Source organism: Panthera leo, chromosome F2 (genome assembly GCF_018350215.1).
Source record: "Panthera leo isolate Ple1 chromosome F2, P.leo_Ple1_pat1.1, whole genome shotgun sequence".
Lineage (NCBI taxonomy): Eukaryota > Metazoa > Chordata > Mammalia > Carnivora > Felidae > Panthera > Panthera leo.
Genome location: NC_056695.1, coordinates 32,817,492 through 32,840,715, shown reverse-complemented (window position 1 = coordinate 32,840,715; position 23,224 = coordinate 32,817,492). Strand labels below are relative to the sequence as shown.

The 23,224-nt window shown below is 37.0% G+C and overlaps 1 protein-coding gene across 5 annotated transcripts in view; it reads right to left on the bottom strand.

Moving 5' to 3' along the window:
• Window positions 1-23,224, bottom strand: part of RALYL (RALY RNA binding protein like) — a 704,928-nt gene that overhangs the window by 196,444 nt on the left and 485,260 nt on the right. The window contains exon 1 of one of the 5 annotated variants that reach the window (XM_042923554.1): window positions 15,129-15,242. The exons of the other annotated variants lie outside the window; for them this stretch is intronic. Within the exon in view, the coding sequence (XP_042779488.1) occupies window positions 15,129-15,165 (37 nt within the window). The 5' untranslated portion in view covers window positions 15,166-15,242. Of the gene's footprint in view, window positions 1-15,128; window positions 15,243-23,224 lie in introns of those variants that run through there. 5 annotated transcript variants of the gene reach the window in all.

Here is a 23,224-nt window from a genome sequence, read left to right as displayed (position 1 = left end):
GACAGAAGAAGCAACATAAGGAGCTACTGATGAAAAGAATTCCTCAGAATCAGAAAGAAAATTCAGTATCCCCTGCAAAGTGGGATGGCAAGAAATGAATCTACAAAGATGGTGCCTGATCAAGAAATGCCTTGTAAGTTTTTTTAAAATAAAAAATTAAATAATGCTTTTTAAACATATGTTTTTATGCAATGATAGAAACATATATTTCCTATAATAAAGTTTATATGGGAAAATAATATTAAGACTTTCACTTAATACTCATGTAAAAACTGACCCAGAATAACTGAAAGGAGAACCAGTAAAAATTTTAGTTTATAACACAAAGTGATGATGCTTACTTGCCAACTGAAGTTACCTCTAAACTTACTTGGTTTTTCAGGAAATTTGGCAAAGTTTATTAAAAGGAGAACAGGTCATGGGGATATATACAGTACATACAACAAAATCTTAACTTCATAACTACTTTCCTGGATATCTCTATTATTTTACTTGTCTAGAAGGAAGACAATAAAATATCCCAGACATTACAACCAATAGAATTCTATAAATGTTATTCATGACAAATAACCATAGGGAGAAGTTCATAATTTCTCTTAAGTCATATCATTTTATAATAGTCATAAAAAACTCAATAATGACTGAAAGCTATAAATGACTTCATAGAAAGTAACTTAAACTAACTTTATTGCCACATAAGTATGGCGATGGTAAGTATTTGTTATGAAGCTATACTGTTATTAAGTACATGAAAAGCTATATAGCAAGGTATAAAATGTCCCCTAGAAAATCTTCAAGGACAAAGAATTGTTTTTCAGTCATATTTTAAGCATTGTTCCATACCAATGATTGGAATGCTAGCTCCAAAGATTAATGGGATATATTCATCATTGTAACATACGTTACATATTTCCAGATTTAATGATCTGGTCCCAAATTGAAGTTATATTATCGTAACTGATGTGGTTACACTGAATAACAATATTTAGAACATGTTTTTGGAAAAAAGAGTATTACAGTCTAATTTGTTTTTAGATACAAATTATCAAACTTTTATCCTATGCCGGAAAGGCAGACTTAAACCCCATTTTGCCATCCAGGTACCCTCTGTGAAGCTGCCGGTGGTAACAGAAGAGGGAAAGGCAAGTTTGTTGTTTTCATGTGGAGCCATAGGGAAACAGTGTTCCGGTTTTGGGCTGCCTACCTTAGTAGAATTTAACGTTCTGTCTTTCTATCCTTGGAAAGCCCTCAAAGAACATCTCCACTGTCCACATCAGGTGGCTATAGGATCCTGAGGGCACCAAATGGCATTGGGTTAATCAGATTCTTTCCAGAGCACTAGGGAGTTACACACGAAACCCAAATCAGTCAGAAAATGTTGGCAACTGAAGTTATGAGGTAGCATGCCTTGACTAAGATAGGCAAAGAAGCAAAATTCTGGGTCTGACTGATGAGGAGAATGCTTCCCTTCTCTTATTCCCCTGTCACTCCAGAAACCACAAAGACAGTGGAGAGCACCCCAAACTGTCGCTTTTGAGCAGAGAGCAACAATTCTCCCTCCAGCACCCCAGTCAGTACTTTTTCCTGGAAGAGGATCCATGTCTTAACCATGGCAGCGGTGAATTACAGCCACAAGGACTGCCTTTCCTTCCAGAAAGTCTTAATCAGAGGTCAAAGCATTGAACTGCTGGTAAAATGCTTAGCTCTGTCCAAAGAAGCAAGGGAACCGAAGCACAAAATAGTTGTAGTACAATCTGGACTCAAATTGGCAAGACAGAGCAGCCATTTATACCCAGAACTGTTTCTCTCGCAGAGCCTTTCCTTGGCCCCCAGGCATTCCTGAGGTCATGAGCCCTCAATTCCAGGGAGGTCCTACAGCTGGAACTCAAGGCAGAACAGCTCAGGGCCAGGCACTAGTCCAGAGGTAAGAATCCTGGACCCTGGGTCTGGAGTGCCCTGCCACTACCTGTGTGACTCTCAGTGGATCTGTGAGCAGCTCCAGGCTTCAGATTTTCTCTCACCTGTGGAATATGTCCTACTCCTCACTGATATGTCAAGGTTTTGGATGTGTTCCCATCTGGACCTGTATAGCATTATAGAATTTCTTATACTAGGGAGGAATCATTTGGCTGTTTGTGTAAAGGAGACCCCAAATAAAGGGCTTAAGGGGGATCAAAGTTTCTTTCCCTCTGATGTAAAAGTCTGGATGAAGGCACTTTAGGGCAGTGTAATGGCTCTTTGCTCCTTCCCAAACCAGGCTCTCCAGGTCACCTGCTCGGCCATTCTGAGGGCTTGGTTTTGAACCTCAGGGTCCAAGGTGAGCTATGACTATCATATTATTGCTCCCAGAGCAAGACTGAGGACATGGTAAGGTTCTATAGATACAACTGCTTCCTTTTAGAGATACTGCCCCAGATGTTGCACACATCTTTTTTTCACACTTCACAGCTCAGCAGTTACCTGGCCACCAGAAGGCAGAGAAATGTGGCTACCAACCCAGGTAATTATTGATGATTCTATTATTGTGCAAGAAGGAGTGAATGATTATCCAGTCACTGCCACATTTTTTTTTCATTAAACTTTCTTTTTTTTAAATTTTTTTTAACGTTTTATTTATTTTTGAGACAGGGAGAGACAGAGCATGAACAGGGGAGGGTCCGAGAGAGGGAGACACAGAATCTGAAACAGGCTCCAGGCTCCGAGCTGTCAGCACAGAGCCTGACGCGGGGCTCGAACTCACGGACCATGAGATCATGACCTGAGCCACCCAGGTGCCCCTTCATTAAACTTTCTACTCTATTGATTTTTTTTTCTAGGTTAGGGAATAGGTATATACTTATTTGCCATTTTGTTAGTTGTTTTCTGGCCGATTTTGTAGCTCCTCTCTTTTATTTCTTCCCTAGTGGCTTCATGACTTTCTTTGGTGCTATGCTTAGATTCCTTTCTCATTTTCTTGTGTGAATTTACTGTAACTTCTTGCTTTGTGGTTACCGTGAGGTTCACATATATCATCCTCTGCACACAATGGTCTATTTTAAGTTGATAGCAACTTAAATTTGAACACATTCCAAACTCTGTATTCTCCCCTCCTCCCACGCCTTAAGTTTTTGACGTCACATTTTTACCTCTTTTTGTTTTAGGTTTCCCTTAACTAACTATTGTAGTTATAGTTATTTTTACTACTTTCATCTTTTAATCTTCTTAGTAGCTTTATAAGTGATTAATCCACCACTTTTACTATATATTTACCTTTTTTTTAGTGAGGCTTTTACTTTCGTATGCTTTCTTGTAATTATTTACTGCCATTTGTTTTCAGCTTAAAGAAGTCTCCTAGTGTTTTTTATAAGGCTGGTTTAAGAGTGATAAACTCTTTTAGCTCTTACTTGTCTGAAAAACTCTTAACACTCCTTCAATTCTGAATGATCACCTTGCTGGGTAGCATATTCTTGATTAGAAGATTTTTTTTTTTTCAGCACTTTCAATATGGCATGCTACTACTCCCTTCTGGATGGCAACATTTCTGCCGAGAAATCTGCTGTTAGCCTCATGGGACTTCCTTTGCACTTAACACTGTTTTTCTCTTGCTGCTTTTAAGATTCTATCTTTAACTTTTGTGGTTTTATTTTATTATTATTTTTATAATATTGGCAAAATGTTGGCAACTGGAGTTATGAGGTTGCATGCCTTGACTAAGACAGGCAAAGAAGTACAATTCTGGGTCTGACTGGTGAGAATGCTTCCCTTCCCTTTTTTCCCTGTCACTCCAGAAATCACAATGACAATGGAGAGCACCCCATTTAGCTTACTTATTCTTGAGAGAGAGACATGGTGTGAGTCGGGGATGGGCTGAGAGAGAGGGAGGCACAGAATCTGAAGCAGGCTCCGGGCTCTGATCTGTCAGTACAGAGCCTGACATGGGGCTCAAACTCACAAACCGTGAGATCATGACCTGAGCTGAAGTCAGATGCTTAACCAACGGAGCCACCCAAGTTCTCCTAACTTTGGATGTCTTAATTGTAATGTGTCTTGGTGTGGCTCTCTTTGGGTTCCTGGACCCAAATTTATGTGCTTCCTGGCCCTGGATGTCTGTTTCCTTCCTTAGGTTCTAAGAGTTTTCAGACATTATGTCTTCAAATATGTTTTCTGCCCCCTCTTCCCTTTCTTTTCCTTCTGGGATCCTTGTAATGAGAATGTTATTTCACTTGATGTTGTTTTAGTTATCTTCAATTTTTTAAAGTTCTTTTTTTGGGGTGCCTGGTGGCTCAGTTGGTTAAGTGCTGCCACTTGATTTCAGCTCAAGTCATGATCTTGTGGTTTGATTTCAAGCCCTGCACTGGGCTCTGCGCTGACAGTGCAGAGCCTTCTTGGGATTCTTTCCCTCCCTCTCTCTCTGCCCATCCCCACTCGTGCTCTCTCTTTCTCTCTCTCTCTCAAAATAAATAAATAAACTTAAAAAAATGTGTTCTTCTTCTTGCTGCTGGGTCTGGATGAGTTCCGTTGCTTTGTCTTCCAGCTCACAAATCCCTACTTCTGTTTCATCTAGTCTGCTGCTGAACCCCTCCAGTGCATTTTTCAGTTCAGTTATTGTATTCTTCAACTCTGTGACTTTGTTATGTTTTCCATCTCTTTGTTGATGTCATCACTGTGTTCCTCTATTCTTCTGCTGAGTTTGGTGAGCATCTTTATGAACATGACTTTGAATTCTTTACTAGGTAGATTACTTATCTCCATATCATTTGGATCTTTTTCTGAAGATTTCTTCTTTTGTTTGGAACATATTTTTCTGTTTCCTCATTTTGCTTGACTGTTTGTTTCCATGTATTAAATGAAACAGTTATCTCTCTTAGTCTTGAAGGCATGACCTTGTATAGATGATGACCCTTCTCACGCAACCCTGCCCTAGCTCATGGGAACCTTTGTGATTGTCTAAACTGCCTGATTCATTCTTGATATACCCTCATTGTTGATGGTGTGCCAAGACTTGTTACTAAGTCAAGGGGAGGAATTTCATTATGTACCTAATTTCAGGCTGACTGGAAGCCAAGCCCTCAGGCAGCAGCTTTTAAGATATGAAAATATTTATAGTCCTGTGGATCTGCAATTGTAATACCTGTAGGCCTCCACACCAGGAGACCTGGATGTTTCCAGGGTGACAGTTGTCAAAATCAGGGCTCCAGGTGAGTATGTAGGCTCCTTTCTGAGAAGTCTCATTGGGTTGTAGCAAGGCCAAGGGTATGTGCAAGGATGGTGTCTTCCTGCTTATGTTCCCTGTGGTTGCCTCCTTAGCCTCTAGATGTGTGGGAAACTTGAAGCCTGTCCCTCAGGCTGAAGCTCCAGACTAAATAAACAGGCCATTTTCAGAGGAAGACAGCTTGTTTCAGTCTGCTGTCTGTGCAGTGCCTTGGAATTGGTGGCCTGCCAAGAGCTGTCTTTCAGATTGTTATAGTCCTGTAGGGCTCTGGGACACCAGCCCTCTTCACCACCAGGGCCAGGTGATCCAGGGGTATCTGCTGTGTAGACCACACATACCTGCTGGCTTTAGTGAGGCAGCTGGAAAGTGTAGCGGGCCAGGCACATTCCTGAAGCCTTCCTAAAGCCAGTGGGAAAATGTCTTGCCTGCATGTGCTCACAGGCTTCAGCAATGCGGCAAGGAACAGCCCTGTCTGTGTATATGCTGGTTTTAGGCTATGAATGGAAGGATGATCTGACTCCTTGCACCATGTGTCTTAGCAAGGTGGTGGGGAAGTGTCCTAAGCACCTGTCTCCATGCTCTCCAGCCTCAGCAAGTGCCATGACCACTCACCTCACCTGTTCCAGCAAGGTGGTGGGAGGGTGATATGGCCATTCTCGCCTACTTATGCTACTAAGCTATGTGGGGAGTGCAACAATGGCATCCACTAATACCTCCATCTCTGGAGAGCACCTCAATTGTCCACCCTCCCCCCGCCCCATGCCCAGCTGATGCCTCTATATCAGATCCAGCAAATGAATCTCCCTCACATATAATTTAGGTGTTTTTCAAACTGCTGGGTTTTTCCCCCCTTGGGTCTCAGGTAAAACAGGACAACATGTAAGCTCTCCACAAGAAATCTCAGTTTCCTATAGCATTTGGGGATGCTCAGACATTGGTTCCACTGCTTATCCAAGGCAGATGGTCAGGAGCTCATCTTTCTGGTATAGATCCCATGGGACGGTATAGATCTTTCTGATATAAGTCACACATTGGGCACCAAAACATTGCTTCTCTGGGAGAAGTGCCTGTCTGGTGAGATCTCTCCCTATTGTGTATTGCCGTGCTGGAGGTGGGGTTTTGTAAGGCCATGTCTCTGCCTCACTACCAGTCTCGATGCTGTCCTTTTATTCTTTGTTGTGGAGGGCATTGATCTAGTTTTCCAATCTTTTCCAGAAGGAAATTATCCATATGTAGCTGTAGATGTGGGTATGTCTGTGAGAGGAGGGAAGTTCAGGATATTTCTTACGCCACCATCTTGGAGGACCCTACAACAGATATTGATTATACTCTGCAACTTAAGTCAACATTGGCAAAAATTAATAATGCAGGCAACTTACTGAGAATTATGGATCCCAAGCCCCTTCATCCTTTAACAGCCAGATAAGCAAGGCAAGTCTTACTTAATTGGGCTTGAAGTATATGGTAAATTAGTACAACTGTTGATTTAATTACTGTCAGTAGTAATCTAAGAGAAATGGTATTACTAACGATTCGTAGCTTCCCCAAACAACTAAATATGTTAGATGGTTGTTTCCATAGGACAAAAGCAACTCCAACTGATTTTAACCTGATGGACAACTGTTTTCAGTATAAATGAACTCGTTAACTTAGCGTGATTCCAATTTCCAGAGACCCATTTCCACAAACATAAAAGAAAATCTCAGCAACAAACATATTTATGAACTTCATGACACAATGTCTTAATATCTTGTTCCTGTGCTTGCTTACTCCTTTCTTAAATATCCAAGTAACAAAGAATATTTTTAAAGTATAATTTTAAATGATTTGTTTTTCTTTCAATTTCAAATAAATTGTCCCATTCATTCAAGTCAAATCTTCTCTCAAAATCTAGCTTGGTTTGGAAAACTGGTCTGTTAATCTGAAAAGTATTTCTCTCTAAATAGTGAATCAACAAACAAATTCTAGAAACCTTCATGTTGTGTCATTGCTAAAGCTTCTTTGGGACATTCTATACCCATTAGTCAAATTTGGGGGTATCATCTTTGCTAGAAATGATCATTTGAAAAAGGCTAGATTTGTATAAATAGTTCTGGGAGGACAAATTCAGTGCTAAGAAAAATTTTTTGACCACTTAAAATTTGAGTGGCCATTTTTCCCTTGCTACCTTAGCAAAACCAGAAGTGAAAAAGCAAATGAATTTTTCCTTGCATTCTAATTAAAAGTAAATTATTTCTGATTTTGTGTGAGTGAATTTTTATTTGTGAGCCAACCTCTCATTAATTACTGACACTATAAATTAGACAGAATTAAATGTTCCAGGTAGTCTGTAATGCGTTTACAGGTGCTGTATATTTTTGATATTTTATTTTATATTGCATTGTTATTATATAAAGTAAAATATCAAAAATATTATAATCGCAGAGTATACGTAAATGATAAGTTATGGCTATATGCTGCACATTTCAAGACAAACTTGAGTTGAAAGATACTATTCAAGTATGAGAGGGAAAAAAGGTATGAAATAGTCAGATATCTACATGAACCCAGTAGAGGTGACTTCAAAGTCAAGATTCCCATTGCCTGTGGAGCCTATTAAGAAGACAGATACTAGCAATTTGAAGAACAATGTGTGTTTATTTAAGGAAATACATCCAGCTGTTCCTCTAAGGCAGTTTCAAGTTCACTAGGGGTCAAAAGAATCATATAATATAAAATATAACACTTCCCAATGATAAGCAGCCGAGGGCATGAAGCATTACAAATATATATGCCACACTTTCTATAAGGAGTTTCACAAAATAGATGTGGATTTTATCTTTATTTTAAATATAAATGAAATTCTCAAGATAATATAAAGTCAATGATAAAAGACCATTAAGACCTTGAGTCAATATTAACACATATATAATGTAGCCTTATATAAGTAAAGGTGTCAGAAAGTCCATAATCAGAATGGGAGTGCAATTCAGTAAATAATGCCAAGAAGATCAATAACTACAAAAAGGAAAATGAATCAAAAGGTTACGCCAAACAATTTAGCTGTTCTAGACCAAAAAGTGTGTAACTACTCACAGTGAATTACTAAATCACTGCAGAGCACTTCGATTTTCTAAGTTCTGGAAACCTTTTTTTCTTTTGCGGAAAAGACGGCAAATGTATTCATATGTGAATATTTCATTTGCATATATATGTAAAACTTTTCCTCAGGATATTTTTTTCTGTTTTTATAGGACTCAAAAAACAGGAATATTGGTCAAACAATATATTTTGCTTTATGAAGTTAATTTCTTTGTTTCCTCAAGGGACATATAAGTTTATTCTTTCACCCTGGTCAACACACATATTTCAATTTAACTTCTTGTGTTCAATTTCCTAGAGATTAGTATCAAAATTATAAATAACATTTGAAATTGGAATGGAAATTAAAAGTGCCATAGATTACTAGATTATTGCTTTTACATGTTCAGTTATAGCTCTACTACAGAAATTATATTAGTCATGTGTAACAAAATGCTTAAAACAGTACCTGGCTATATAGTAAGAATAAAATAGATGTCAAATGTTATTTTTATTGTTTTTGGTAGTATTATTAATTCATTTCTGCTGTCCCATTTTCTACTTGGATATAAGCAAAATTCTAATCATAAAATCATATGAAGTTAGAACTCAAATTTTTTTAATAAACATTTTATGTTTGGTAGGAGGTAGGCAATTTCTAAAATTCTGATGATCTTCACAGCCGTTCAGTAGAGAACATTTACGTGAACAACTGGGGACAGAGTCAACGTCATGGCTCTTTTGTAGGTCTAGATATAAATGCAGCACAGCTTCTCAGAAGTGAGAAGCTAAAAGAGTAGGGGAGGTAGGATAGCCAAGTTGTTTTCTGAAAGTAGAGAAGTTAAAAGAAAATGTACAAATGATCACCCTCTACAAAAGTGACCTCTGACTTTGTGGAGCATTGCAAAACACAAAACGCATGGACCAGAGAGAGAGAGAGAGACAGAGACAGAGACAGAGAGAGAAAGGAAGAGAGGGAGGGAGAGGGAGAGACTGAGTAAGAATTCCTCCAGGTGGAACCAGTCACAGGCTGGAGCCTGTAAAAGCAAATCAAATTATTAAGGATGTGAGACAGACCAATATGTATTTGTATATAAGGTCAATCAGTATCAGGGGTGTTATTAGTCAGCTTTTGTACATCTCTGATCTTAAACTGGTAACTATGGTCCCATTCGGCACGCATAATCAGAGAATCCTGAATCTATCCATGCGGACATGATTCCACGAGGAATGTACAAAGTTACAAGTTCTCAATCCATATCAGTTACAGAATTCATATTAGAAACTTGAGAGAAAAAAGACTGGAGAAATTTCAGATGTCGGACCAGAATTCCAAACCAGCATCAACAATAGAGAAAAAAGGATTGAACTTAATAGTGTCCTCCAGAGAGCTTTACTTATCAAGCACAATTTATTTATTTATTTACTCTTAGTGCAAACTGAGAGAATTTTTTGAAACGTAGATCATATGAATCTTCAAATGATTCTGTAATAAATAATGTCATCATTTGTGAATTAAGAGTCATGATTAATTTTATCTTCACAGTTATATAAGGTATCAATATAATATTTGTTTTAAATAAGACTCCATTTTTATCGTTGATATCCAGTTGGTAATAAAGAATTTCAAAAAATACAGATTTGTATGAGATAAAATGTAGTAATAAAGATGTATTCAACAGCTAAGACAACTCATGTTCCAATAATCGAACATCAAACCTATTATCCATCTTGACCACTGAGATGCCAATTCTACATCAAGACTGGCAGGGGCGCCTGGGTGGTTCAGTCAGTTAAGCATCCGACTCTTGATCTTGGCTCAGGCCATGATCTCACGGTTTGAGCTCGAGCCCCGCATCAGGATCTGTGCTGACAGTGGAGAGCCTGCTTGGATTCTGTCTCTCCCTCTCTCTGCCCCTTCCCTGCTCGCTCTCTGGCCCTCTCTCAAAATAAATAAATAAACTTAAAAAAAAAAAAAAAACCTGCCAGCAGTCTTATTTCTTCCTGCAACTACTTTAAAAAGCCTTACAATTCTATGAAACTATGAATTTATTTTTTCTCATAGCATGATTTTAAAGATATAGAGAATTAATAATCCAAGGATATTTACAGGAAGATAAATCAGAGATATTCTTGTTCAAATAATTTTTCTGATGTCTATATGACCACAATTTGATTCTCCTTCAATTAACAATTGGATGTCTTGCCTAGTATGAAATGTAATGCTTTTTAAAATAACTTTTTTTATCATTTTCACTTTAATAAAAGTAATGCAAGAGTCACTTAGAAGTATGGATAGTGTTTCTAAAAGTTAACATGCATTATATACAAATTCAGTTACAAATAAAAAATATTGTTTACTTTAATTCTGTGTCTTACTCCATCCATCCAATGCCTCAATGCTTTTTGGATCTCCTATCTTTTCATTAACTCTCTATTGCCTCCTTTGTGGCCCTCTAATATCCCAGCTACCCCAGAGAATTTGCACATGTTATTTCTGTCTGGAACTCTCCAGGAAGAAGCAGAGTTTGTTCCCTCTTTTCCTTCAGGTCTGAGTAAATGTCATCTTAATCACAGTGGCTGTTCCTGACTACCCTATAGAAAATAGCAGTTCTCCAACCTACCTTCAAAAATTCCCCTTCCCTTTTGCTTGCACTATTTTTCACTAGTACTTAGCATCACACAGCATATTATGTATTTTTTTGTTTGTCACCTTTGTCTTGAACTTTGTAATATAACGGGTGATCAATACATATTTCTTTAAATGAATGAGTTTCACACGATGGCTATGCATTGTTATGGACAAAGCATTGCATCATGCTCTGAGAATACTTCAACAAGAACTAAAGGTACCTTACAAGAAAAAACCTCAGATAGAACATAGGAAGTATAAATAAAATTATCAAATAGCATCTGAAAAGAGAGAAGAAAAGGATAAATTTGATGTGGAAACTGAAGAGACCTTCATGAAGGATTTGACATTTGAGTGAACCCTTGACTAGAGATGATTTCTACACATGAAGATGCTGGTGAGGACTATCCATCAACAGGAAGATGTATGGGCAAAAACACAGATATAAGAGAAGCTATAGTGAATTTTGTGGATGATTCAGTAGCCTGATAAAGGCTAGAACAAAGTGCTATCAAGGAAAAGTAGGCAGTGAGTGACAGTGATGTAAATATGTGTTTATAAGGTCATGTTTGTATTTCATTTACCGGTTCAGTGATTCCTAACATTTGGGAATATGAAAACACTTCTTCAAAACATTGAAACATAACAAAACCCCTATGTGATATAATTGGTTGAAAAATCATATAAGATATATGGCATTAAAAGCCATTACAAATTTAGTACCATCTTTTCAATACATTTTATTTAATTAAACATGTCACTTTAGAAGCAAAAAAAATAGTATGTGTGTATATATGTTGTAAAAACATACATGGGAGATACACACATAGGTGTATATATATATATATATACACTTTTTATCACCATTATACAGGCAATGGTTAATATTTATATGGATTTTAGGGCCTCTTGCAGTAAATCCATGGTCACATGGATTTGGAGCACATGAGCCCAGAGCCACAGTCTAGGCAACAAGAACCCATAAAATGAGTAGGAGAATTACATGATGAGGTCTATGTTGTGGAAACTCTGAGGGTTAGAGATTGAAGATACCTCAGAAAACATCTGTGCACAGTCTGCTAATGTTATAGAAAAAGAAATTGCAACCCATAGAGATAATAGATATTGGCCAAGATTACAGGTAGAGGACTATGGCTAGTATTCAGGTTCCTGAAGTGATCTCATTAAGCATTTCCATAATGGGATGGATAAGATGGATAAGCACCCAAAAATATCACTAGTAATCAAAAATGAACATCTGTTCCTATTTGGTAAAATAAGATGAAATGTTACACACTTAAAATCAGATGTACACTGTTCTCTTTGCTGTGGTATGGGGGTTGTGGTATTTTCAAAATTCAGTATCTAATAGCATATGGATCCTACTCTAGTTTTTCTCTGAGTCTGTATTTAAAAAACATATTCATCTTCAAGAATTTATCTCTATGTCTCTTTCAAAAACTAAAACAATATGTTTGCTCAAGGTCATTTGGAACTTTGACAAGGGAGGTCGTAAGTATACATTGTTTTATACATACTATAACATTTTGAAAACTTAAACATAAACTGCACACCCCAATAGATTGATATAGTATGCATGAAAAAAATTCTATGTCTAAACACTAAAGAACAAAGTTATTTACAGTAATGATGATTCTTTCCTCCACCTAATGTGTAAAAACCGGTTTACATATATTAGAGTCCCTTAAAGTGGTTTCTACCTGTCTGGCTCTGGCAAAATCAACGTTCGACATATGCGAACATTTTTTTATTACCACGCAACAAATTCTGTATCTAATTGAAAGTCATTATGCAGTTGCGCACAGGTAAGACCTGCTACCTGAATGAACACTGAAGCTATTCCATTTTCCACAGTTACTGCTTCACCAGAAGCATGGAAAAGAGTACCCTTCCCTCCCTTTCCTTCACCTCTGTGGGGAATTATAAATAACCAATTTAGACACGAGTGAGGAATGGATTTCAAAGTCCCACATGAATTTTCAAAGGCTTAGTGTCATTTACACTTTAAAATGTCTTTTACCAATATTCTGGCTCGCTCACTCCCTCTCTTCAAACCCCTAGCACAGCCACATGCGCCTCGCCTATTCCTCTCACCAGGTCCTCTAAAAGAAAGTTGCATTATTTCCACTAAAGGATAGTACAGTAAGTCTTTAGGGAACGAGGAAATTAGAAAGTTTATTTATGTACTTTCTCAATTTTAAAGAAAATCATAAGAACACTTGCCTTCTTTCTCACATTGAGATTTTGTTAAGTGTGCAATTATTGCCTTAATTGGATTACAATTGCCTTGAGGCTAGTTTATGCCTTTTACATCATCAAACACACACACATAAAAGATATGATTGAAAATGGAAATGCACAGGATTTTGGTGAAGGGATAATTCAATATTTTTATATACCCATTGGATAGCAAACAATTGCATTACTTTCCACTTCTGCAAATATTATTAGTGTAAGATAGAAATTCATTTAAGGATTCTATTTGCTTTTATTGCTAACCTTTCTATATACTTTAATTTTATTATATTCCTGCTCTCCAATATTTTATATGATTAGAATATAGAAACAGTTAATGCAGTATAACATAGCTAACAGATACAATTAAACATAAGTAATACATTCGATGTTTTTTTAAGTAAACCATTTAGTACACCCTACTGTGTTCATCCCTGTATAATTATACATCTTCTGACTTGTCTCATGTAATTCACAATTTCTTCCTGCTGCTTAATCGCAGACTTCAGCAAGCACATCTTAAAGGAGAGACTCAGTACAATTTGTCTATAATCTTTTATTTGCCATGTGCATTAAGGTGATGATTGCCTACATGGAAAAAAATGAGGGGGTGTATAAAAGATACAGGAGTAAAGGCGCAGGACGGTCTTAAAGTACATGCATAATTTAGATTCATTCTTGTGGGAGGAAATCACAAGGAAATTAATCAGCAATGTATTTGTAGACTTTGCACCAATCATTTTTGTAAGAAACAAGTAACAGTTATCCTATGTTATTTCTCAGTCACAAGGAAGAGAGGCATCAAAAGGCAATCAGGCACAGAAAATCAAACTGGCAGTCCCGGCCCTCAGAGCTTTCTGTGGTGCATAAAACTTCTTCGAACAAGAGAAATGTTAGTGTTCCGGGCTCAGGTGGAAATAGACCCAAAACATTATCACACTAAAAAAATATTACATTTCTATCACATTTTGGCCTTTTGATAGAGTAAGTGTTGTCGATAGTCTTTCTGTATTTTATAATATTTAATAACATCTAAAGACATCATAAGGAATAATGAAAAAGTACAGACTTCGACTAAAGAACAAGTTGTAGTTACCTGTCTAAGGTGGTAAACAGAGTCAGTGATCAGAAACACTGGGCTGAATACGGGAAAATTTACTTTAGACAATAGGGAAGATGAAGTGGTAACGAACTGAGCTTACTAGAAAGAGAGGTGATTGGAAAGCTTTTCATGGCAGGCATATTGCTTTACCATAAAACACAGTTTTATTATAAGACTTTGGTTTTTAGCTAAACCTAATGGCTTTCAGTAACATAATCATCTTTGTTCTGGACTTTAGGCCAGGGTAACTGTGCTGCTCCTTTTCAGTCAGAATCAATTCCTTTGGGGTAGATTACAAATGACTCCTTTTAACCCTTTAAAGTGGTGCCTGTAGCGAATTATGTTCCAAATGTGCTCCGGACCAAGAAGTTTGGCAATGAATACCCTGTTACATATTCAGCTTGTCATTCACAATTAACTCTCTCCCTCTGTTCTGAACTGTTTTATTTCTCCCAAGAGTTATAATTGAAATTGGATAAATAAATAGAAGTTTTAGGCTAGCTTCCCAAACCTTTCAATAGACTTCTAGGAAAGGAAATCTACCACTTCTGGAAAGGAAAGGAAAAGAAAAAAGAAAGAGAGAGAACTATCCAGTGATCATGCCTGAATGAAGGCTGCTGAGCTAGACTGAAATTCCATTTGATCTGTTTCTCTGTTGATTTTGTAAACCTTTCCAAAGGTTTCCATAGTAACAAGTGAATTATCCCCTCTCCCCCCAACATTTTCCAAGCATGTAACAGGGATAGATAAAGGTTAGAGAGAAAAAAGCTACAATATTTTTTCTACTACCAGGATAGATCTGAAGAAGTCATGATTAGTCTTTTAAGGAATCAAGTATGTTTCTCCCACTACAGTCATATGAAAAAGTTGGGTCAGAATTTACTTACATCTCTGATGTCTGCGTTTGCTTCTGTACATGGTCATCCTGAAAAAATCCGACTTTCTAAGAAGTAATTGCTTTGACCACGGAGACAAAGAGACCGGTTGGGCTCCTGCTTTGCAGTAAGACTGTTGCTCACTGACAGAAGGTAACCAGCAATCACACAGTGAAAGCCAGGGTAATACCATTCTCATAAAATTACAGGGGAGATGCTACAGCCTGTAACTACTCTATCTAATGCAAATCTTCTAGAGGAAATTGTATTTCCTTCACCTCCCCCCAACTGGTATCAGTTAAGTTCTCTAATAAAATCTGCACTATTAAAGTGCTGTGCTTGAAGCAATGTTGAATTAAGAACAGATTCGTGTATTTAACAAGAACAGTAAAACTGAAAATATAAATAGGAAATATAAAAACCCATGTTTGATATTTATAGAAAGCAAAAACTATCCTTTGGGTTCATATGTCTTTCAGCCACCCTATAGTGCTTAGATGTGTATTTTATTTTTGAAACTCTTCTAAATTCTTTCTCTGAGCTCTCAATGCACTTTGCATGTTCAATTATTAAAGCAATTATCACTTTTAGTTCGGTCTATTTCTCCAAACAGACTGTGTCTCAGGCAGTGCAAGAGTTGTAATATTTTTACATCATTTCCCCAGGCCTAGAATTGAAGGGGCACTCAATAGGGTCTCAGGCTCAGTGAGTGCCTACTATGTGCTAGGTATCCCCTATGTGCTATGTGCTATGTGTCCCCTCCTGAAAGGAGCTTTTCACGAATCTTTCCCCCGCCTTCATCCTTCCTGCCTCATTTTTGTCCTCAGACCTCTATTTTCACAGTATTGTGGGCATATCCTTATCTGAACACATTGCACACTGTCAACTGGGCAGCATGGAAGCTTTGTCTTCATAAACCTTGTACTCTCTGTGCTGAGCACTGCCTGGCACCCAGCAGAAACTCAGGAGTGCTACCTCTCCCAACCATTCCAAAATTGTGTATGATTTCAAATCTCCTCCATGTGCTAATTAGGGTGTTTGAAAAGCAGATTTATTTAGAATACAGAGGATTTATCCACCAGTGAATAATTTCTATGTAATAAGACTTCCTGATTATACATTAAGCTTCATCTTCCAGCTAAAAGCAGAAGACATTTTCAACTGCCAAAATTCTTTTCCAGTGTTAACAAACTCAGTCTACTTATTGATAGGAGGTGATATCAACTCCATAATTCTTAGTAGAAGGATTGTTTCAATGTCAAGAATATTTTTACATTTAAGTAATTACTATATTTCATGATCACAGATATCAAGAATAGCATTTAGGCAGTTTTTTTAAAATAGTATTCCTGTCCAGTTTCTTGACTTTTGACTAACAAGCTGTAGTATTTAGTAAGATTCTTTGTCAAAGACCACTACGGTTGTATTTTCATACAAGAAATGGTCAGTTATGGAACACCAGGAGGATTTTCCTTGTGTTTTCTCTAATAGTGATATTAAAATTTTCAATAAATAGGCCTTTTCTTACTGAGATGTAATACACCTTATATTCCACAGCCTTTACCTGCTTCTCTCCATAGCACTTTATAATCACCTGATATAGTCTGTATTTACTTGTTTTTCTGTCTCTGCCTATTAGAACATTAGCTTTCAGAGAACAGGGCTTTCTTTTTTCAGAGATATATATCCACAGGGCATATCAGTGCCTGATATAAAGTAGGCTTTCGGTAAATACTTGCTGAATAAAGGGCTCTGTATAAACTAATTTAAATAATAAATACAATACAACTATAGATTATTTTCCAGTAAATTTGGACAATAGTCAAATTCATGCTAATTGACTAAAGTTACTTTCTTACTTAATGCAAATACTAGTCATTTCATGTCTATATTTTGGTCCTGAGTTCACTGTTTTGAATGAAATTGTATATACTTAGAGGTGTGAAGATAAATTATAAATTTATGAAACAAAGTCACAACCACGAAGCAAGTTCTCCTTTATAAAAATTATTCATGCCATCTGGCCAATAAACCATAAAAATCTCTTATAAGCAAACAAAATTAAAAGTTTGTCCGACATACATGTATACATATCTATGATATGAATAAACATGTCATTGGTGATTATTAAGAAGAAATAGCTTAATGATATCATGACATGAATGGTATTAATTTTAACATTATTATATTACACAATCAAATTAGTTTTTCTCTTTTCACATTATTCTGTATTATCTGTAATTAATATCAATTGGAACAATTTTTGTAAAGACCATGTAACAATTTAATTAAATTCATGTACACACACCACAACTCCTGACCCAGCTTCACTCATCACACAGACACAGATACACATTAAAACAAGAATCCTGACTGACACTCATCAATGTTTGGTACACCTTTGCACTCTCAACCTTGTAACAGGGTTGACTTTCTTAGTTCCATGTAGGGATTTTCATCTTGTCAACACTTTTCCTGCATTACTTTTCTTACCACAGGGAATACAGAGGCATCCATCCACTCTTTGACTTCTATCTGTGTTTCATGCTTCAAACCATCAAAGTTGGGGACCTCAAATATTCCTGATGAATTAAGACCAACTTCATGAGTACCATGTTGCAGTACAGGTAGGAATATGAAGTGGCTGAGGGAGAGGAGAAGGTATTGGCTGGGAAACTTGCAGCCACAAGAATAGGGAGGAGGAATGTGGACACACGGAACAAAAAAAAAAGCGGTTAAAGAGAGAAGACAGGTCCAGGCATCTCATTCTTTCTTTCCTACACTCTTCAAGAATCCAGACTAAATGCAGTTGTTTTATCTTCAAAATCAGCTTTATGCCTATAATGTCAGAGGTCAAAAGAAGCAGTGCTTGCTTTATAAAACATCTCTCTATTCCCTGCAACATAATTTCCTGTAATGGACTCAATCTTTATATTCCGTATTTACAATACAAATTTAATGTGTTGATAAATTGGGAAGGATGATTTATCATCTAAAATCAAACGATTCTATCAATGTCTTTCTTCTTTTCAGGGAAGGAACTATCTAAAAAATAAAAGTTCCTGGCAAAGTAAGGGAAGACACATTTTAACATAAAAGAATAACCAGAAGGAAAGAAGGAAGGAAGGAAAGAAGGGAGGGTTGGAGGAAGGGAGGGAGGAAAGAAGAGAGGGAGGGAGGAAGGAAACACAGAAAGAAAGAATGTGTGTATTGTGTGTGTGTGTGTGGGTGGGTGTGGGTGTGGGTGTGTGTCAGAATGAGGAAAAGAAGTACTGTGTGCTGTGTATAAAGCACTGTGCTGAGTACACATCGTGTCTCATAACCTTTGCAATTCTATTACTTAGCTACCCCTACCTTCCTTTTAGAAACGAGTAAGCTTTCCCCAGACGAGGGCAGGTGCAGATAATATTCAGGGACACTGCATGGCTTACGTAGTTGTGTTGAGATTATTTTATTGTAAGATAGATATGATTTTAGGACTGAATAAGGGACAATGCACAGGGTAGCTGCTGGAAAAGACTTATGTAGAAGTGTCGTTATAATGTCACTAGTAGTGTATTGAAATCAAGAAAACGATATTTGCTGGAACTCGTCACATGGAATGAACATTGTGGTTTAATGAGAGCTAACATTCATTTAGGGAGTGCGCATTAGGTGTTAGGCTGTCTTCTCAGAGTTTTACAGGATTACTCACTGAATATAAAAACAACCCTAGGATGGATTCCTCCTCCTCCTCCTATTACTATTATTATTATAGTTGTTGTTGTTTTTGCCCTTTTTGATGTTTAGCAAGATAAGGCTGAGAGATTAAGTGTTCTGACTAAAGTCTCACGGAGAACAAGAGGTAATGCCCTGCTTTGAACTAGTTGATCTTTCTCTGGAGCCGATGCAGTATAACATGTCATGCATGTAAGGTTGAAGGGATACTTTTGGTAGCTCTTTAGGCAACAAGGGTGGGAGACCCACAGAGACCTATTTCCATAGCAAATAGTGGTGTTTAAATTCTCAGAGGGGTGAATGCAATTAACTGCAGGGCTTTGGCTGCTGGCAAGGACATCCACGTTCAGAAGCACAGTGGACTGCTCGGGACTTTCTCTTTCTCTTCTCTTTCTCTCTCATGTCACCTCACCCACCTTTCCTCTTGCTACCCCAGCCCTCATCCTTTCCTCCAAATAAGACACTGAAAGAAGATTTAAAGAACACCAAGAGTATCACAGTATTAGCCCATCCAGACGTTCTGATTTCCTTATCTGGTTTAAAAATTACAATATGTATGTAAGTGATGAATCACTAAATCCTACGCCTGAAACTACTATTACACGGTGCATTAACAAACTGGAATTTAAATAAGCACTTGGAAGGAAAAAATAAGTAACAATGATAATATGTGTTAATTTTGATAAAACTTTTAAGAAATTTATCAGACTTAGTATGTGAACTGTGCAGAAATATTTAACTTGAACTGCATGATATTTATATTTCGGAGAATTACTAGAACAATACAATGGTAAAACCAAAGAGGTGTAAAAAGTTAAGTTGCCAGAATTCCTCATTTACAGATGTCTGGTCTGAAACAGAGAGCTCTGACAAATTTGCCAGACTGGAAACCGAAGGGAACTGAGGGGCATGACCTCAAGCACCTTGAACCCTGTACTTGCAGCAGGGGCTTCAATCCAGGACTCCCGGAGTTAGCCTGGAGCTTCTCCCTCTGAACTCTCTACTCTGAAATTATTTCCTTAATTGATATGAGTGATACCTCAACTTTCCTTTGGTCAGTGTTTCTCAGGTTTTCACAGAAAGTTACCCACAATTCACCTTCTCTTTTGTCATTCTTGTCAGTCTACAGCACAATGTACAGATGAGGATCTTCTCTACCTGTCCCTCAGGCACATCAGCTGTCCCTGTGGGAACTCTGCCTTTTCTCCCCTCAGATATGAGCTCTGCCTTCTTTATTAAAACATCTCCTTGCTGGTACAGTCTCTAAAAATTCTTGATGAAAGTCCTTTGCTCAGGTACTTTCATGGATAACATCCAAGCATTTTCAACCACAGCGCAATCACTGACCCATCTTTTCAACAATTTAAGAAAATATATCTGCATTCTCTGTACATGTCTATATCAAATGATTTGCTGTCTTGCCTAATGTTCTGGAACTGGATCCATATCTCTTTGCCCAGAGTCAAGTGCTCTTCTGTTGGTGGATAATCTAAAAATAGCTATTAATTAAAATATTGAGTGGCTATCATGTTAAAAAATTTTCTTGTCATTTTACCTAGTACCTCCCTTTACTAATAGATTTATCACTGTTCTTTTTTTTTAATCAGAGAAAACATAAAACTTCCTAATGTTTCATCCAAGTTTTCATTTGTAATATAGGTTCAAATGAAGGGAAAATTTCCAAAATGATGTTTCTTTATACTTGCCTGTTTGTACTTGACAAACAAATCAATTGTAAATTCCTCAGTTTGGTTCATTAAATGTTTTTTACGTATCTGGAGAAGACTTTTCTAAGATTTTTTTGTAAACTAGAATAGGATTGTATTACTAAGGTTTTATCCATTTCTTTGGACCTTCTCCAGTTTCTTATGGTCTAATATCAAAAAAATCTTTGAAATCAGTAAATTTTAAAAGTATTTTAATACTTAAAAGTATTCAACACAGTTAAATGTTTCTCTTTTATAACTCACCCTACAATTGATTTTATTTTTACTGAATCTCTTTAGTGGTAATTGTTTTTGAGAATCTTGCTTTTGCCTACTTCCTTTTCTGTATACAGTTTCCATTCCATCTTGTCTTAGTTTCATCATTCTTTCCTTATAGCTTAAATCTGATTATTCAGCCTTAGTTTTATCTTCTTAGTGGTCTTCTTTTCCCATTCATATTTGAATAAATTTATTTGCATTTTCTCGAGGCTAGTGGTATTCTATCTTTTTAATCACATCCTTTGGGTGGGCCCAAATATTTAATGGTTACTAAAAGATTTTTAAAAATTTTTTTAATGTTTATTTATTATTATTTTTTGAGAGACAGAAACAGAGCATGAGCAGGTGAGAGGCAGAGAGAGAGACAGAGAGAGAGAGAGAGAGAGAGAGAGAGAGAGAGAACACAGAATCCAAAGCAGGCTCCAGGCTCTGAGCTGTCAGGGCAGAGCCCAATGCGAGGCTGGAACTCACAGACCATGAGATCATGACCTGAGCCGAAGTCAGACGCTTAACTGACTGAGCCACCCAGGTGCCCCACTAAAAGATTTTTTTTAAGAAGACTAAAACATAAGCAATAAAATTAACCTTGAACTTCCTACGGATTGTAACTGGAAGTATGAAGTAAGGTATTTATGCCTGTGTAAATAGTTTATCTCACTTCAACATATTTTAACAAATGTTGACTGTTACACACTGAAAATGTAGCAATCCTAGATCTAAAAAGTACAAAGTCTCAGAGGGGCGATAACCACATACAGGGTAATATGTCTGTAACAAATTACCTCACAGACCTATGAACACAATAATAGAGTTTACGGGACATGGGCATGGTGTGGAGGAATTGCCCTACCATGGTCCCTGGCGGTGTTTTATTGATGAAAAACACTTCCTCAGTAGCTTAAAACTCTGTCTCAGACCTAGCATCTTCACTGTGTTCTGAGATGAAGGGATTCTTATGAGTTTATAAAGAATAAGAAATAATGGTGAGACATTGAAACATCCTTAAAATCATAATGCTTTCCATGATTGTGAACATAATGTGTAGAATTTCACTGTAATAGAATTTACAAAATAAGAATTATATATGCTTTATCATATCTATCTATCTATCATCTGTCATCTATCTGTCTATCATTTCCTATTTACCCATTATCTTCCTATCTTAAAAACCATAGAGTTGTAAGTTGTAGGGCCACCTAGCAAAACAGTGTCCAGGGTGCTTAGAGGATGAACCATACTTCAGTGGCCAGACTCTAGTTAGGAAAGATCTTTAAAGAAGCAGAGAAGAAGGGTGCCTGGGTGGCTCAGTTGGTTAAGCTTCCGACTTTGGCTCAGGTCATGATCTCATGGTTCATAAGTTTGAGCCCCGTGCCGGGCTCTGTGCTGACAGCTCAGAGCCTGGAGTCTGCCTCGGATTCTGTGTCTTCCTCTCTCTCTGCCCCTCCCAGTTCATACTCTGTCTCTCTCTCAAAAAATAATAAAATATTTAAAATTTAAAAAAAAAGAAGCAGAGAAGATAAAGGGTAAGGGTGGTGACCAGCAGCGGCACCTGAGGCAGAGGAAGGCAAAATGTAGCAAATGTTCACGAGAAATAAAGTTCTAAATGCCCTCTTGCACAAACGTTTGATTCCCCAGAGCATTGCCCTTCTCTTTTTCCACTCAATTTTTATCTCAGTCAACTTCTTCCATCAAACTTGCCCTCTCTTCTTTCTTGCTTTTGAACAAGAGCATCTGGCCTTATCTTTCTATTCTATTTTTTCTTCTGCTGTATTTTATCTATATAAAATTATACTTTATTGGATATATGTGGTAGTGGAGTATAAGCAAGGGGTAAGTCACCTCAAATTCTTATTGGTATGAGGCAGAGAATAAGTACATTATGCTAAAAAAGCCTGACTCACAGGATTTAGCGCTTTACTGTATGATTTTCTGCTTTGAAGAGTATACTACATTGTGGTTAGGACCAAACATTTTAATTTTATGTCATCACCTGTACGGTTGACCAACATTAGTTTCATAATGCAGGCAATATACATACATATGAGAAATTTTAATTGAAAATAGTTCATCGATTAATTCCAGAAGTCAAATGGAATCATATTTGACTTCTGTAATATTTATTACAGAATTAATTATTAAGTGATTAGTTAGTGCCAAAGATTTTACTTATATTGTTTTATTTAATCTTGAACCAGCTATGTGAGAAAGGAATTGTTATCTCATTTTACAGGTAAGAAAACTGAAGGTCAAGTGAGGTTGAGTTCACAACGCTGGCAGAAAGTAGAGCTGAAATTTGTATCCAAGTTTGTGAACTGCAAAAGCCATGTCTAATCTATGATACCACTAACTTATATATTAAATGAAGAAATGTCAGGCAATAAAACCAAATTTAGAAAAAGCAGGGAA